We start from the raw sequence: 18,512 nt of genomic DNA on the forward strand, positions 1-18,512 counted from the left end.
TAACAAACTGGCTTAGCCACGCCACACAACTCTCTTCTTCAACACCAAAAAGAATGTAATGACACTTTGGTGGCACGTAAGTGGAATTTTAAAAAATACATTTTGAAACTTTTTTAAAAGTCTCCGAAGAAACCAGTTCAATATTTATGTTTCTAATGAAATTGATTCTGTCAGAGTTGTTGTGCAAAATAATATACTGTCTTCCACAGTACAGAATTGCTAAATGAAAATGCATATTCAAATCTTGAATTCTCTAACATTTATAAAATGGCTTATCCATTATCAGAGCCTTCACAGAATCACTGAGCTAACTGAGTGAGAGGGGCTATCCAACAAAAGAGAGAGTAGACTGTGCATTGCATCGTCCTCCCAGCAGCACACTTAGGGCAGAAGCCACTATAGGTGCCTGAGCCCTGGCTTCCAAAAGGTTAACCACCTACAAGAGTTAGGCATCACTCAAAGCAAACACTGAGTCCCTTTGTCACAAGGTTCAAATATCTAGCAATTTTCATTTGCCGTGTCAGATTCTAAAATCCAGAGCAAATGTTGCTCAATTAAAGATTTCCTCCTCTTCCCTCTTGATACCATCTGTCTGAAAATACTGTCCCCCACAAAGCACACATGCACACAGACATCCATGTGCACACACCCCACTGAATCACAGAGATGACACACTTAGTTCAAATAATATCCTCTCACAACTCTGACCAATTGCTCATCTACTTTTGAGAATTTCATTAGAAGACTTGGAAGAGTGATTCAGCAATACACAGCAAATATTTAGAAAGTTGAAAAGTATCAGATATATGCAAAAAGTTCCTGTAGAAATCTGATTTTCATTGTTTTGACTTTTAATAAATGTGCCCGTTACTATCCTCTTCTGTACTTTTCAAACTCATTTACATGCCCCCAGCTGAAAAACTGCAGCAACCTCCACAAAACAAAAACACCTACTCAAAATAGTTAGATGTAAATTTTGATTCACAATTAGTTCTAAATCATCTAATGTCCTTTCAAAAATTCTTCTTAAAGAAAATATATTATATCACCATGTATAAAAGCTATTGTACAAATACTACTAATCTTCTCTCATATAATCTCAGGTTAAAAGAACAAAACTCAAAACTCTGAGACCATCCCTTACTGGTCATCTTATATCCAGCCATAATTACAAGGAAACATTATTTTTAAGAAAAACACCATTTGATAACTGTATTAAACATCACCAAACCTCCTTTTAGAATTACTGGGCAGATGTAGTCATTTAGTACGGTTATAAATTGCTACAATACAAATTTAAAACGGAGATGAATTTAACCAATTGGAAATCAAGCAGCACATAAAAAGTATTTTGATTTGCAGTTTTCAATGGTTTTTAAAATTTAGCTAAATGATATAAAACATCAAATGGCCAGTCTTTTAATATTTGTAAGCTACAACTTTTAATCTACATTATCACCTAAATTATCAACTAGTTTTTTTCTTTATTGCTTCTATTTCAATTCTAATTCTTATCTCTTAAAGGTCACAAAAATGTGTAATTCTTTATGGCATTGCCTAGAAACATATGAAAAAATTATTAGCTTTTTTAAAAATGGGAAACTAAATGTCCAACTCAAAGTCAAATCATAAGTTACCTTACACTTTGACATGTATTTTATATTAATATATGTTATATCCACACATGTAATCTGTATAATTAAATTCAGGGATTAATTTTTAATTCAACAAATTCTTTAAATAGAAGGTTATCATATGATTTTTAACCTAAAAAAGTCTTTTCTATTGCTACAAAATTAAAAATTGATGCAGCAAAAGCTTTTGTTGCAGGGAGGGCTTGAGGTTGGGTGATTTTTTTTTTTTCTTCTTGGTATTTAATTCAACTATACACAATGTAGTACATACAAGCAAAATACAATTGAGATACTGTTTTCTTTAACATTCCTATAGGAGACCGAATTCATTTGCATTGGATAGAACACAATTACTGATTTTTAACTCATGAAAGACAAATTCATAGCTTTTTCCTACACTACCACATAGTATTCACACCATCTCAGTGAAAGCATGTCTAGCAACACTTGGTTACTTCCTAGCAGTGGGCAAAAATTGCATTTTTCAAAGTGTTGTTTCTCACAGAATCATTCAAGTTTAGTTACAAAGCACATTCAGGTTCACGTATGTCTGAGTCCAAAACAATTTATGTGACATGTTCTTGTGTGTGTCCATGTGTGTAGGTCCATATGCAGATATCTGTATATGTAGTTAAACTAAACTCTCCTCGACATCAAAAATGAAATTTCTCTCAAGGAAGTTTCCACAACTTTTAACAGAATTTTAAAGTCACTACCAGGTTCTTCCTCTTTAAGCAATCTTTGATTTATACATAGTACCAAGAAATACGAATAGAGAAAAACAATCCAAAGATTTATATTCAACAAAGCTTGAAACCAACTTAGCAAGTAAGAAAAATAGATGGTTTGTCTATGGTTTGCATTATAATAATTTGCATCTAATAAGAATGAAACACATGTGGCAAAAAAGAAAAAGAGTTTAGTGCTTCTGAGGACCCTGAGAAAATAATGGTTATCTAGTCTGTCTGCTCTAATAGCACATGTAAAATGATGCTAGAAGGATACTTAACAAAAGACCCAATTGGTAAGCAAATGGCACGCCAATAATTTCATGACTTAAGATAAAAACATCTCCTCCCAAAGTATCATTTGCTTAAAAAAAAAATCTATTTGGAATGTAGATAGTAAAGTTCATTCTTGCACACAGAAAGAAATCAGAACAATATAAGGAAAATGAGCACTCAATTGTTGAATTATTTTTTTTTTAAGGAAGCAAGCAATGAGGATGAATTGTTTTCTTCACATTTTCACTTCAACTAACACAAAAACCACATATAGAACTGACTTAACGCTGACAAATCGACTTCTAACTTGTGAGATTTCATGGAAATGCAACAAAGGAACACCAAAATAGTCACCATATAACCTAAAAGCTTTGGTTTCAAATGTCACAGTACCCTGCTTTTTGAAAGCCAGCACTGTGATAGTGCCCTGTACATGAGAACATACAGCTGCTTCATCCCAGGGTCTGAGCTCAGTACACAACGCCAGTCATTAGCCATCTCTCCCTTAGCCTGTAGTACAAGCAACTAATTCCTGCATTTTAAACCAATAAAGGAAAGGGAAAAAAAGAGTAAAACCATCCAATCAGAAATGATGCAACCCTCTACAGCAGCAGCTTATGCATACATTTGGTATGTCAGACGTCTTCAGTGTAGTGAATCATACACAGCGCATTTAATCTACCTCCTAGGTATTTCACATCGCCCACATGTTCAAAGAAATCATGTACTAATAGGACTATGTAAGTCCTAGTTCGCTCTTTATTTAATTAATACTAAAGAATTGGGAATGTTTTTAATTCTGAACTCTTACATAAACACAGCAAAACTACCTAAATGATACTCTGGCTAATAATAAATAACCTCTTCATTTTGAAAGAAAAAGTTTAGAAGAAGTTTATTTGTGAGAAGGCTCAGGATAAGTTAATAACTTCAGATGCATTAGTATTTCACTTACATTACAACATGAAATAATGAACTTTGCAACATGAAATGAGACACCAAGTAAACAAAGTTAAAATTCAAGTAATTTTTATTAATTATAACCCAAAAAGGGTTATAAAACAGCTCAAAACAGCTATACGCCCAGCACATACAGCCCATAGAATCAGGCATTTATAGAATAATAGCCCATCAAATATTATAGGTGCTTCTTTCAAGCCTTACTCAATATATTCATCAAATTTTCAAGTATTGTAAGATGAGTAATTTAAATTTACAATAAGTACTTAATATATCAGAAAGTTTGAACTTGAATTTCTCAGGCAAAAAAAAAAATTATAGAAAAGTTTACAAATTAAAACACTTAAATGAAAAACCAGTTACACATTACATCTGTTCCCGGAGAGAACTAGCTTAATATTACACATGAAGCTGCAAATCATAACTTTTGCCTTTTTCTAAAGTCAGTAGCTTTGTGACACCTCACAGAATCATTTGCAAACAAAAGATATTCTGTTGCTTAGTTAAAATAAAAGTATCTGAAAAGACGCCCCCAGTTTTTAAAACCTCTTTAACAAAACATCTAAGTATTTATAAAATTAGTCAGTTTGTTTTAAAATTTATTCAATCCTGGGAAAAATCAAGTTAGTGGTTACACTGTTGAGTATCACAAATTGTAAAGGTGGTAAATCAAAGACTTCACTTAGAGTTTTCAATCCAGCTACTTAATGACTAATGGTGAAGAAATGTATGTGAATGGGATATAAACTAAGTTACGACACATGGGAGAAAAAGAATCTAGAATGAGTAATAAAGGGCCCGATTTAAAGTCCACAATAAACTTTAAACAAAGATGTTCTCCCTCATTCTCTCCTCATAGATATTTCTTACGTAGGCAAATCACTGTGGAGAAATCCAACTTCCACAAAGCTCTTTACTCTTTTATTAACAACAGTGCACTTAAATATAACCTACAAATTTCACAAAAATTCTTGTTCAGCCTCAAACATATCTTAAAAGCAACAACAACAAAACGCTCAGAAGCAATAGTCAATAGTCTCACTGACTAAAAAAGTCTGGCTTTTTAACTGCCATCCAATCTAAACAACCCTCTTCTTTAGAGTGCTATGCAAAATATTGACCCCTTACTGAATTATTTTATTATTCAACGTTAAGCTATCTTTAAAAAAAAAAAAACCTAATTAATCGCGAAGTTTAGTTAAGCAATTTAGCTGACAAAGTAAATATTTACTCTTAACATCTCACAGGAAGTCTTGACAAGCATTTGTTGCCACTGTGCTGGGGGTAGGGGTGGGAGGCAAGTTTTGATAAACAAGTTTAACGGTCCCAGCGAATTTCACACAGCTAGGGTTCGCCACCCCTCAACCCCAATAAGGCACCAAATATTCCCAAGCACAGTCAACACCTTATATAATGAAAGTAAAAAGTGTAACTTTCTAAACTGTGTTATCTCCACTAACAAAACAAACAAAAGCCCTTTTTTAAACTATAAAAGCACATTTTTTAAAACGGAGTGTATCTTTGTATTTTTACGTAAGCCGTATCACAAAATAACTAAGTAAAAGATATTTACCTGAGCTTTTTAGAGACTGAGTAATCAACTTCCATGATTTTCCCATGCAATTCCACTTTACCTTTAAAAGAGAAATTAAAGCACTCAGAACCTTCCTTAGATAAAAACCGGCGGGGGTCTAGGAGGGGCACGCACAGAACTCCACGCTCGGGCTCCGCCTTCGGGCGCCCTCCAGGGGTCTCCTACCCGGCTCGAGCTGGGCAAACTTGGTTCCCAGTGGGAAGCAAGGTGGGCGCCCCTAGTCTTGGGACGAGGTGGGAAGGGCGCGAGCCCGGATCCGACCCCAGGTATAGCTGTGGGTGGCACTACCGGAAAACAAATTTAATAAAGAGCGGCGCCAATTTGAAAGGATGAGCTCATTTGAAACTCAAGCTGCAGGGCTGGCGCGGCCCCGCTCCTCTCCCGGCCCCCACTTCTCCATACCGCTAACCCGCGCCCCGAAGGCTCCGCTGCGCTCCCCTCCCTGCTCTCTCCACCCGGTGGCCCCGAGAAGACGCACCGACCCTCTCCTCCTGCCCCACCACCACCCGGGAGACCGCTTCTACGAGAGTCCAGTCCCGGCCGGCTCCTGGGTGTCACCTTGGCCTCGCTGCCGCCCCGCCCCCACCCCACTCGCCAGTGGGGAAGGGGCTCCCGCCGGGCGAGGATTCGGGGGGCGCAGGCTCCCGGCCCGGGGGCGAGCGCGGCTCCGAGCGGTGCGTGTGCGAGAGGGAGAGTTGGTGAGTGCGCGCGCGCGCGAGTGTGTGTGTGTGTCGCTCTCCGTCTCCCGTCTGGGCTCCAGCGCTCTCGCGGGCCCCCCGGTCGCCTCTTTCCCGGTTCTCAGCCCGGGCCCCCACCGAGTTGAGACAGGGCACCTCGTAAAAAGGTGCTTCTGGCCGAGCGGGAGGCGGGGGGACGGACGGCGGAAAGCCCCCAGCCCCGAGTTCTTCTCAATAAAATCGGACAAAAAATTCAGAGAAAAATAGGAGCGCTTGAGAGACGAGCGAGAGGGGACTGAGGTTCGGGAGAGGACCTGGAGAGATGTGCCGTCGTGCAGGGGCTGGGGTTGGGGAAGCCCCGAAACCTCGGAGGGGATCATCAGGGTGGCGCCGAGGGGGTGCCGAAAGTGGGGGACCGCGAGGCGAGGTGGGGAGGGGGGCTTGAAAGGAGAGTGCGGCTCAGGGGACGCCAGAGGGCGAGAGGTCCCGGGCACGAGGCACGGAAAAGGGTAAGGTCCGGTCAAGGGAGAAAGAGATGCAGGATTTGGAGGGGGTCCCTGACAAAGGGGTGACGGGAAGGTCAGGGAAGAGAGGCGACGGGGGCTCTCTGAGGATGGGGGTGGGGAAACTCTGGAGAGCAGCTTGGGGAGCCAGTGGGAGGAAGGGTGCCCCCAGAGAGCGAGCGAGCCCTGGGCACCCTCGGAGCGACTCGGGGGTCGCCCCAGGGCTGCGGCTGGGAGGGCAGGGGGTGAGTCCGGAGTGGTGGGGGGAGGGGAGAGGGCCGTCCCGGGATCCGGCCGGCGGCGAGAGTTGAGGGTCTGGTGCGTGGAAGTGAGGGTGCGGGCGCGGGAGCCCCTGCCGGGCGCCGCCCGCAGGGCTCGGCCTCCCTCCGGGCGCCGTCCCGGCCTGAGCTGGGCGAGGCGGGGGGAGGGGGGTAGCGGCGACTGCTTACCCGAGAGGGTCTCGATGGCGCGGATGGCCCAGTTCTGGTCGGGGTAGTCCACGAAGGCGTAGCCGGACTTGAGCAGGACCTGTCCCGCCAGGGGCAGCTTCCTGTCCCCGAAGAGCTGCCGGAGGTCGTCGGCGGTGACGGCGGGGCTCAGGTTCCCGATGTAAAGCTTGTTCATCATCCGTCTCTTCCCCGAGAGCCCGCGGCTCCCCCGGCCCGGTACCCGGCGCTCCTCGCCTCCTCCGCTGCCCTCGTCTCTCCTCCTCCTCCTCCGCCCCCCCTCCCCGCCCTCCGCCCGCCCGCCACCCACCCCCACCCTCAGCCTGGCTCCCCCCACCGCGGCCGGCCCGGCCCGCCCGGGGGCAGAGGCGGAGGCGGGGACTCGGCGCTGCTGCCTCCTCGGGGCAGAGTCCCGGGCCGGGCGGCGGCGCGCGGACAAAGCGCTCTCTCTGCCTCCCTCTCTCTCTCCCTCTCAAGGCGGTGGCGGGAGGAGGAGCAGCGGCGGGCGGCGGCAGCGCACCCCGCGTGTGTCTGTGTGAGAGTTTGTACGGGCGTGTGCGCAGCCGAGAGTGAGCGAGCGAGCGCCCCCTCCCCGCCCCGCGCCGCCGAGCCCCTCGCCCCCCGCTCGGCTACCCAGGCTTCTGCCTCCCGCCGGGCGGGCGGAAGCGGGTCGACGCCCGGGGCTGGGGCTCCCGGGCGCCAGAAGCCCCGGCGGGCGCGGCGCGGAGGCCAGGCGTGCGGCGGGGCGGGGAAGGCGCGCCCCGGGCGCGGGTGGGAGTGCGCGAGGGGGCGCGGGGGAGCGGCCGCTAGCCGCAGGCGTGGGAGGGAGAGGGGCGGTGGGAGAGCTGCGAGAGGGGTGTGCGCAAGGTGGACCGGATGTGAGAGTGCGGCTGCCAGGGCCCGCGGGAAGGTGTGTCTCGGAGGTGAGAGGCGAGGGCAGGCTGGGAGGCAACTTTGGCGGCGAGTTGGCCGCGTCTGGCGCCCTGCGCGGTCCTTGGCGGAGCGCTCCCTCAGAGACCCGCTCCCCGCCCGACTCTCCGGGGCGACCGGGCGGCGCGTGTGGTCGAAGGATCGCGGACTGGAGTCGGGACGCCTGGGGCCCGGGACCGGCCGGGCCCTCGCAAACTGCGCACCCCGGGGAAGTTGCCTCTGGCTTTGGGCCTCAGTTTCCCGGCCCGCTGGGGGGAGACGGAAGGCCAGAGCGGAGTCACGTCCCCTCCGTCCGCACCCCATGCGCCCGGAACCCCGCGGCGGGCGGCAGCCTGACGTTGGCAGCTGCTCTCTATTCTGGGAAGTGCCGAGGGCTTCCCGAGCGGCCGCTGCGAAGCCAGGTGGCGGGTGGGGAAGCCAGCGGGGAGGGGGCAGGGGCTGCGGCCGGGAGGACCGACGCTCCGTGCCGGGCTCCGAGGCCGGGTTTCATCCCAGAGCTGGCGTGGTGGGAGGCTAGGGTGGCTGGAAGCGGAGGCGCTCGGGCTGTGTAGGAGTTCCCTGAGCATTGGGAAGGGCCCGGGGAGGAAAGAGGTCCTTCCAAGCGGAGGAAACAACGTGACCGACGGAAGAGGCAGGGTTGGGATGATAGCAGCCCGAGCCGAGGGGCTAGGGAAGGAGCCAGAAGGGCTGGAGGCTGTTGGGAGTTCCGGGGCCCGGCTGGAAGTCTGGTGGTTAGAGCCCAGCCAGGAAATGAAATTACACAGGGCAGGGAAAAAAAAAAAAATTGGCAGGATTCAGAAGTGAACAAGGGGCAGAAGATTCCAAGATCTGGACTTCTGGGGGACCTTAGCGGTGGTGATGGTTTGACCTGAGGAATAACAGTTCTTGAGGACATTGGGGAATCTCTCGGTGAAGATGAAACAGGTTCAGATCTCCTGGCTGGGTCGTGAAGTACTGTCGTTCCTGTTGACAAAGAGGGTGGAGGGAGCGCGGCTTGATTAAAAATAATAAATAAAAATGCTTGTTTCCAGGCCCCTTTGCAGACTGAGTCTGAGAGCCTGGATTTTTTATTTTCCTTAAGTGCTCCCAGGTGATTCTTGTTTGGGACGCATTGGCAGGTGGAAGGCCCCATAGGCATAGGACTCAAACCTTCCTCCTTTCTTTCCCCAGCTGTGTGGCTTGGGATAAAACAACCAATCCTTGCAGGGCTGTTGTGAAGTCTCTATGAAGGGGAACTGAGTAGTTTGTAGAGACCCAGTGCTCACACACATAATGCTCTTCTTAGGAACTAATGAGCTTTAAAATACTTTCTTTGGGGGCACCTGGGTGGCTCAGTGGGTTGAGCCTCTGCCTTCAGCTCGGGTCATGATCTCAGGGTCCTGGGATCAAATCCTTCGCAGCTGCCAGGCTCTTTGCTCAGCGGGGAGCCTGCTTCCCCCTCTCTCTGCCTGCCTCTCTGCCTACTTGTGATCTCTCTCTCTCTGTCAAATAAATGGGTAAAATCTTAAAAAAAAAAAAAACACTTCAAAATACTTTATTTGGCAGAGGGAGTTTTCCTTAAATAATTAGTTGTCCGCAGGAAAAATAATGTATAACTAGATACTGCAATTATTTGAATTCTGACTGTGGTCTCAAATATTCACATAGTTCTCTCTCTAAAAAACAATTGGATTGCACTGCTTCTGGAGTTGGGAATGGACTTTGCCATTATTTCCCAAACTAATAGGCAAACTAGGTATGGATGTTTCCCTACCAAAATGTACTGGAGAACCGCAAATGAAAACTAGTGTGTGTGTATAAACCTCAGCAGACCCAGAGGTAGTGATCTTCAAATTGTTCACACAAATACCCCTGATTAGTATAGTCACCATTGTATTATAGGACAGTGTTTGCTCATTTTATTTCCAATAATCCAAATTTGCACCTTCTGAAAGAGAAATGAGAGTGGCAGGGGTATTGGTCTCATTATTCTCTGAAAGTAAAAAGTAAAGCTGTTTTTTTGTTCTGTGATATTGTCAGGCATATCAATTCCTTGGTCCTACTGCAAAACCACAAACATTTTAGCATGGATTGTTTAGTGGGCAGCAAGCATCTAAAGATTCTTGGCCAAGGTGGCTTCTAGTGAACACATCTGCCATGTCTCACCTGGTCACTTTCAAATTTTTTTCTGAGAAATAACTGCTCGTTGCTGCAGTTGTGTCTTCTATTCTGCCACGGGTGTATAAACCATGGTGCTGCAGAAGTCTTTAAATAGTGTGGTGGAGGACAGTTACCACCATTCCTCTGATTTGTAGCCCCCACAGTTCCTTACCTTTGAATGCAGAGTTGCTCTCTCACATGAGAGAGAAGGGGACAGCCTCCAAATGCAAAACCAGAAATTCAGAGGTCATTGCCCCTGCCTGACAAAACTTTTCTGCCTGTTTTCTCCTGAGTTCCCCTAACTCATCCCCTCCCAGAGAGTTGAAATGGAAATAAATATGGACTGAACTTAAGCCTACTAAGCCAGGATTTTATGAATGTTTAACTGAGGTAAGAAATTTGGAGACATTTTTCAATTAGGCATATTAACCTTTTCCTTAAGAACATTGAAGGCAGTACAGATCCTTATGGTTTCTCAGTGATTGCTTTGGGCAGGATCCACAGTAGGGTAGCTGGGACAAGTTTTCTTAAGGTTTCTTTGCAGATAGGAAAACTGAGGCCCAGGAAAGTAGAATTTCTTCCTGGTCATACAGAGCTTGAAACGTGACTGGCAACCTAGTCTCGCTAAACAAAGAGCCTATGAAGAACTGTTAGGGCTTCAATTTGGACTGCCTTTCTTTCCTTCTTTTTTAAGTAATCTCTATACCCAGCCTGGGGCTCAAACTTAACAACTCCAAGATCAAGAGTCACATGCTTTTCCAACCAAGCCAACCTGGTGCTCCTTGGACTTCCATGACCAAAATATTTTTGTCCAGGGACAGAACACCTTCTGATAGCATCACTTTGGCTGCCTTAACTGTTTGAATTTATAAAACCATGGTGAAAATGTTTCTGCTCAACTAGTGCGGGTGGTCTGTATGGCCAGTGGTGCTAGATAATACAAGGATTTTGGGAGGGAAAATGAGGCCTGTTTGCTGGAAGGCTGGGGGGGAAACTGTAGTTGGAGCCAAATCAGTGTTTGTGGTGTCAGCTTACTCAATGGGGATGATTTGGTGGTCGTAGAGTAACCTTTAGATACCTTTTCTTGAGGTAGCAGGAGAAAATTTGACCTTAATTGAATTAATTCACCTCTCTGAACTTCAGATTCCTCATTTGTAAAATAATCTCACTTCCTACCTCAACATAAACTCCGGCTTCTCTGTATTTTTCATATTTTCCCAAATACTAGGCTCTCAGAGCTCTACTTCTTTGCACATACTCTCCTTTTCCTGGAAATTGTTCCCCTGGTAAATTGCCTCCTCCTCTAACTTGACCCCAATATACACACAGAGCTTCATACAGATATAAAGTATTTTTTCTAGTGGTGATTTCCATGATTTTGTGAATAGCCTAAAAACCATTGAAGTGTGCATTTTTTTTAAAGATTTTTACTTATTTATTTGACAGAGAGAGATCACAAGTAGGCAGAGAGCCAGGCAGAGATAGAGAGGGAAGCAGGCTCCCTGCTGAGCAGAGAGCCCAATGCGGGACTCCATCCCAGGACCCTGAGATCATGACCTGAGTGGAAGGCAGCAGCTTAACCCACTGAGCCACCCAGGCACCCCTGAAGTGTGCATTTTAAACAGGTGAATTTTTGGTATGTGAATTAAATGTCAGTTTTCAAAAATTACATGAGGAAAAAAAAGGCTTCTCTATGGTGACTTTCAGGAGAAATGAGATTTTGTTTTTTTCATTCTTTGGCCAAGTAGCAAACCTTGCCTGTAATAGAAGCTCAGGTAATAATTGTTGCATAAGCAATTACTACCTAAGATTTGCTCTATGGATTAAATGAAGATGTATGAGATGGTACCTGTCTTGCATGGTCCTTGACAAGGTGGGAGGAGGAAATGTTAGGCACTGAGGATACAGAAATGGATAAACATTGTCCCGCTCTCAAAGGGTTTATGATCAGTAGGGGAGACTGATGTATAAACGCATTATGGTATGCCTTTAGAGGTGCCATAATAGACTTTGGACGCATAGAGGAAAGACCATCTCGTTCAGCTAGGGTCAGGGAGAGGATCATCATGGAAGAGCTGATATCAGGAATGGGTTTTGAAAGATAAGCAGGGATACGCTAAGATAGGAGAAAGAGTGAAAGGAAATGAATGCTAGGCAGAAGAAGTAACAATTGCAAAGGCACAGAAACATAAGAAAGCATCTGCTCCACACCTAAATTCAAATTCAAATGTTGATTCAGAACTAAGTTTGAGAAAAAGAGAACAGAGAAAATAATGTCCCCTACCAAAAAAATAACAAGAAAAAGTTTTGCAGAATCAAAGATACAGATCTTCAGATTGAAGAGTTTATTGAAGGCATGAAAAGTCAAGAGCAGGGGCCCCCTGCCTGGCTCAGTCAGTAGAGCATGCAGTTCTTGATCTTGAAGTCCTGAGTTTGAGTCCCACATTGGGCATAGAGTTGACTTGGGGGGAAAAATGCATAGATTCAGATGCACAGATTCAGATATGTCCCCATTGGGGGGAAGCTGGAGGATAAGGACCAGCAAAACCGTGAAAGAGGAAAATAGGAGATTTGGGAATGTGGAATCCAACCCAGGAGATTGTGAATAGAAAATCCACAATGCCACCAGTGCAGGTTTCCAAAGAGCAACCAGCACAGATTGGAACAAGAAGATAGATGGCTAAGAAAGAGAAGACTTTAAGGGGGGGGGGGGAATGGAACTTCTATATGAATGCATAGTAATTATTTCTGATCAGATGCCAGGCATGTTGGAGCATTTGGAAAAAAACATAGGTATATGGAAAACTAGGTGATGGAAAATGAAATCATTAACTCTAGGAAAAATACATGGTCATACAAGAAAGAAGCAGTGGTCATAGGCTCAACAGTGAAAATATTTGTATAGCCATAATGTAAACATTGATATATTATCCAAACTTTATAAAGAGAACTTACAAATTAGAGAAAAGACAGCTGTTAGAAAAATCAGAAGGAATACGAGTGGACTAATTCACAAAAGGTGAAACAAATGGACAGTAAACTCAATTCATGAGTAATTGAGGAAATTAAAACCATTCACAAACATTAACTTGGCAAAAATTATAAAATTCTGAGTACAGGGATTGGTGAAGGTGTATAGCATCAGAAACAGACATCCATCGCCAGCAAGAGTGTACACTGTGTACAATTCCTCTAAAGAACAATTTGTCAGTATCTAGTGAAACTGGCGATCTAGGGTCTTAGCACTCCCTGGCAGTCTCTCCCATTCTCCTAGATGGCCTTTACCTATCATCTCACCTCTCTTCACATCCTCTAATCTCCAGTGGCTCCTCACCCACCCTAGCTCTCAATTAATCACCTTGCTTTCTGTTTCACTGAGAAAATAGAAACAATGAGAAGAATACTTCAACAAATTCTATCAAACCCTCATATCTGTGCCCATAGACCCTGCTTTCTCTTCTATTCTTATGATGACCATGCATGATTCAAAAAAAGAGGGGAAAACTGATGAATCCAGAGAAAATGAATAAACATGCACACCCTTTGGCCTATCAGTTTCTCCTCTAGTGAAATTCTGCATGTGTATAAGCATATCCAAGGTTCATTATCACACTAGGATAGTGAAAAACTGGAACCCAGCTCCATCATCAAGAAAATGGATTTTTAGGGGCATCTGTGTGACTTAGTGGGTTAAGTGTCTGACTCTCAGTTTTGGCTCAGGTGATGATATCAGGGGCATGGGATCCAGCCCTGCATCAGGCTTTGTGCTCAAAGAGGAGTCTGCTTGAGATCCTCTCCCTCTCCCTCCCCTTTACCATCTCCCTCCCCCCTATCCCTCCCCCTGCTCAAGCACATGTGCCCTCTCTAATAAATAAAATCTTTAAAAAAAAAGGATTTTTAAAATTGTGGTATAGTTGAATATTATACATCAGGTCAAAGAATATGCATGTTATTTCTTCTGGAATCAATTTTTTCCTGTCTTCTCAATGAAATCAATGATTGGCTATTTGTATCAATGTTAAATATCAAACTATATCATGCTGAATGAAAAGTTACATTGTAGGAAGGAGTATTTATTATAAACTTCTTATAAAGTTTGAAAATGTGGAAAATCCATTGCTGATATGAACATATTTATATGGTATAAATGTATAAAAGCATGCATTGGAAAGACAAACTTCAAATTTGGGATGATTACCTCTGCGAGGGGAAAACAGAATAGGAGATGGAAAGGCACACATTTTCTGTTATAACTGGTTTTTTGTTTTGTTTTTAAAGCTGGATGGTAGGTAAATGGTTTGTTCTTTTTTACCTCTTCAGTAGTAAATTTTTTATTTCTTTATCTGGTAGGGAATGATTCTCAAACCAGATTAAGCATCATAACCACCAGAAAAATGTTAAAAATACAGATTCCCAAGACCCATTACTAAAAAACCTAAACCAAAAATTTCAGAGCTGAGCCCAGGAATCTACATTTTTTAAAAACTAAAAATTGTTTTATACATATGGAAAAATTATATTTGTATGTTTCTATATACACATGTAAATTTATAAATGTATATAACATGTATATAGCATATATAACATATATATGTAATGTTGGACTTCTAAGAGGGTTGTATGAATAGTACAAAGAAGTCCTATATACCATTTACCCAGATCCCCAAATGTTAACATCTTATCACATTTGTTTTAACCTTTTCTCTATTTGAAGAGTAGCGTAAACTATGGGCAGGATGTCCCCTTATACCTAAAAACATCAGTTTACATCTACTTTTAAAAAACAGCAGTCTTGGGGCGCCTGGGTGGCTCAGTGGGTTAAGCCGCTGCCTTCGGCTCAGGTCATGATCTCAGGGTCCTGGGATCGAGTCCCGCATAGGGCTCTCTGCTCAGCAGGGAGCCTGCTTCTCTCTCTCTCTGCTTGCCTCTCCATCTACTTGTGATTTCTCTCTGTCAAATAAATAAATAAAATCTTTAAAAAAAAACAAACAGCAGTCTTGGGCACCTGGGGTGGCTCAGTCTGTTAAGCATCTGCCTTTGGCTCAGGTCATGATCTCAGGGTCCTGGGATCAAGCCCCGTGTCGGTCTCCTTCTCCCTCTGGCCATCCCTCTGCTCATGCTATCTGTCTGTCTCTCTCTCTCTCTCTCAAATAAATAAAAGCTTTAAAAAAAAATTTAAAACCGGCCTTTAAAAAGAAAAGAGTAGTGTTTATATAACCCCACTGTCAAAACCAGGAAATAAACAACACAACTATCTATAAACCTTAATCAGATTTCACCAAATGTGTTTTAGAGCAAGAGAAAATCCCAAATCATTTGTTGCATTTCACTATTTTGTCTATTTCTTTTATTCTAGACATTTCCTTAGTCTTTTGCTTTTCATGACATTGACATTATTGATTTTAAAAAAAAAAACAGCTTATTTGGAATGCCCTTCAATTTGGGTTTGTTTGATGTCTCCTTGTGATTAGATGATTAGTTATAGATTTTCTTGCAGGAACACCGTAGCAGTGATACTGTACCTGGTGTCAATAGGCATATGATGTTGATATGTCCCATTACTAACTTTGGTGATACAAATTTTGCTCATTTACTGAAAGTGGTGTGTATGCCAGGTTTCTCTGTTATAAAGTTACTAGTATCTCTTAGGGAGATACTTTGAAATGGTAGATACTCTATTATTCCTCAAAAGTCCAACCACTAGTTTTAGTATCAATTGTTGATTCTTGCCTAGACTAATGGTTACCAAATGGTGATCCTAATTTCATCATTCCTTTTGTATTAGATGGCTTTCTACTGAAAGGAAGAGATTTCCCCTTTCCCCCATTAAATCTATCAGTGTGGATGCATATGTTATTCAAACTGTTATAAACTTTTACTACCATTAAGTATTTTTCTGCTCAGATTGTCCCACTTTTAGCCAGTAAGAGCCCCTTCAGACGGGCTCATGTGAACTTCTGGCATTGTTCCTGGTTTGCACTTTCTCTGCCTCAGTCCTTTAATCAGTCACTTACCTAGGGTGCCCTGGTGCTTCTTTAGTAGAGAACAGTATTTAGAAACAAACATCTGCATGCTAGATATGCTCATTGCTGCTGGGATATTGTTGATTCTAGGCCCTCTCAACCAAAAAGGCTAGGAGATAAATTATGTGGATACACAGTACACACACATGCAGATCTATTCCTGTCTATATTTCAGGTTATTACTATATTAAAAATCACAGGGGTGTGGGGGGGAGGCACCTGGGTGGCTCAGTGGGTTAAGCCTCTGCCTTCAGCTCAGGTCATGATCCCAGAGTCCTGGGATCAAGCCCCACATCAGGCTCTCTGCTCAGCAGGGAGCCTGCTTCCCCCCACCCCACCCCGCCTGCGTCTCTGCCTACTTGTGATCTCTGTCAAATAAGTAAATAAAATCTTTTAAAAAAGAATCAGCAGGGGTGCCTGGGTGGCTCCATTGGTTAAGCATCTGCCTTCAGCTCAGGCCATGATCTTGGGGTCCTGGGATGGTTGCCCCATGTTGGGTTTCCTGTTCAGTAGGGAGTCTGCTTCTCCCTCTGTCCCACCCTGTCTCATGTGCTATCTCTTTCTCTCAAATAAATAAATAAAAATCTTCTTAAAAAATCACAAGTTCAGGGGCTCCTGGGTGGCTCAGTGGGTTAAAGCCTCTGCCTTCAGCTCAGGTCATGATCCCAGAGTCCTGGGATCAAGCCCCACATCCGGCTCTCTGCTCAGCAGGGAGCCTGCTTCCCCCCCACCTCTCTCTGCCTGCTTCTCTGCCTACTTCTGATCTCTGTGTGTCAAATAAATAAATAAAATATTAAAAAAAAATCACAAGTTCATACCAATACTTCTGATTCCAGTGAAACACTATAGGAATCGTTTTCTCTTCCCTCCCACTTTTCCTATTTGTAACTCTTTCAACAGTGAGAAACCCAGTTCCCATTGTCCACAATATATTTACTTATTTGGTCAGATCCAGAATATACAGAATTGCTAATCCATGCTTCTGTGGGAAAAAAGAGGTGGCTGTTAACTGGGCTCCTGTTACCTAATATTAGTTTAGAGGTTTTTTTGTGTTAAGCCTGAGAGTATAGGGCCCAATTACAGTGTTCAAAAGTTACTTGTGTTTTATTTCCCCCTTCAGTGTTAGTTATTTTATTCATTTGAAATTCGATTGGTTCATTTGTTTTGTACATTTTTGTCTTCCCCATACTTGTTAATTTTTTTCTCTTTTTGTTGTTTTGAGTATTTATTTTTTTAATTTTTTTTTTAAATTTATTTAACAGAGAGAGACAGAGAGATCACAAGTAGGCAGAGAGGCAGACAGAAAGAGGGGGAAGCAGGCTCCCTGCTGCGCAGAGAGCCCGATGTGGGGCTCCATCCCAGGATCCCAAGACCATGATTTGAGCCGAAGGCAGAGGTTTAACCCACTGAGCCACCCAGGTGCCCCTGTTTTGAGTATTTAAAACATTAACATGATTCCAAAACACAGAAGATATAGTCAGATGATATTCACTCCTTTTCCATTCCTTCTATTCTATCCAACCCATTCCCACTCAACCCCTTGAAGTAACCAGTCTTTTTTTTTTTTAAGTTTTTTTTTTTTTAATTCCAGTTAACGTACAGTGTTATATTAGTTTCAGGTGTACAATATAGTGATTCAACACTCCATATGTTACCCGGTGCTCATCACAAGTGTGTTCCTTAATGGCCATCACCTATTTAACCCATCCCCTCCCAACCTCTCCTCTGGTAAGAGTCTGTTTCTTGGGGAGCCTGGGTGGCTCTGTCAGTTAAGCATATACCTTCAGCTCAGGTCATGATTCCAGGGTCCTGGGATTGAGCCCTGTATCTGGCTCCCTGCTCAGCAGGGAGTCTGCTTCTCCTTCTGCCCCACCCCCATCCATGCTCCTGCTCTCTCTCTCTCTCTCCCTCCCCCTCTCAAATAACTAAATCTTTTTTAAAAATAGTCTGTTTCCCCAGAGTAACCATTTTAATAACTCCTGGTTATCTTTCCTGTGTTTCTTTTTGCACACATGAACATATACATGTATGTTTTCTTATTCCTCCTTTTTCCAACAGAAAGACATACTGCAGATACTCTTTTGCACTTTGATTTCTTCTCTTAATATATTGTGGAAATCACTCCACACCAGTTCACAGAGGTCCTTCTCATTCTTTTTTATTTAACAACTGCCTACTCCTCATATGCCATATATATGTGCCTGTCAGTGGTTTCCAGGAGTTTTTAGTTTTGCAAACAGTGATGCTATAAATAACCTTTACATATGTATTTTTGTGTTGTTGGGGGTTTATCTTCAGGGTAAATTCTTGTTGGAATTGCTAGGTCAAAAGATTATATATGTGTGCACATGTGTGTGTTTTAAACAAACGTTATGAAATCTTTCTCCATGAAGGTTATACCAATTTGCCTTCTCACCAGCAATATATAAGCGTGCCTGTTTCCCTACACCCTGCCAACAAGGTATATGATTCTACTTTTTATTTTTTGCCAGTCGGATAGGTGAGAAATGGTATCTCACTTTAGTTTTAATTTGTATCTCTCTTATTATGAGTGAGAAGAAACTTCTTTTCATATGTTTAAGAACCACCTTTATTTTCTTAA

General features: G+C 43.6%; 1 protein-coding gene across 2 annotated transcripts in view; it reads right to left on the reverse strand.

Moving 5' to 3' along the window:
* The window catches only part of IGF2BP2 (insulin like growth factor 2 mRNA binding protein 2), a 161,168-nt gene extending 154,105 nt beyond the window's left edge, over nucleotides 1-7,063 (reverse strand). For both annotated transcript variants that reach the window (XM_044251939.1, XM_044251938.1), the window contains exons 1-2: nucleotides 6,822-7,063; nucleotides 5,172-5,232 (exon numbers count right to left, since the gene is read on the reverse strand). In XM_044251939.1, coding sequence (XP_044107874.1) covers nucleotides 5,172-5,232; nucleotides 6,822-6,999 — 239 coding nt within the window. In that variant the 5' untranslated portion in view covers nucleotides 7,000-7,063. The remainder of the gene's footprint in view (nucleotides 1-5,171; nucleotides 5,233-6,821) is intronic.
* Between the last annotated feature and the right edge of the window lie 11,449 nt (nucleotides 7,064-18,512).

Source organism: Neovison vison, chromosome 6, assembly GCF_020171115.1.
Source record: "Neovison vison isolate M4711 chromosome 6, ASM_NN_V1, whole genome shotgun sequence".
In the NCBI taxonomy this organism is placed as follows: Eukaryota; Metazoa; Chordata; class Mammalia; order Carnivora; family Mustelidae; genus Neogale; species Neogale vison.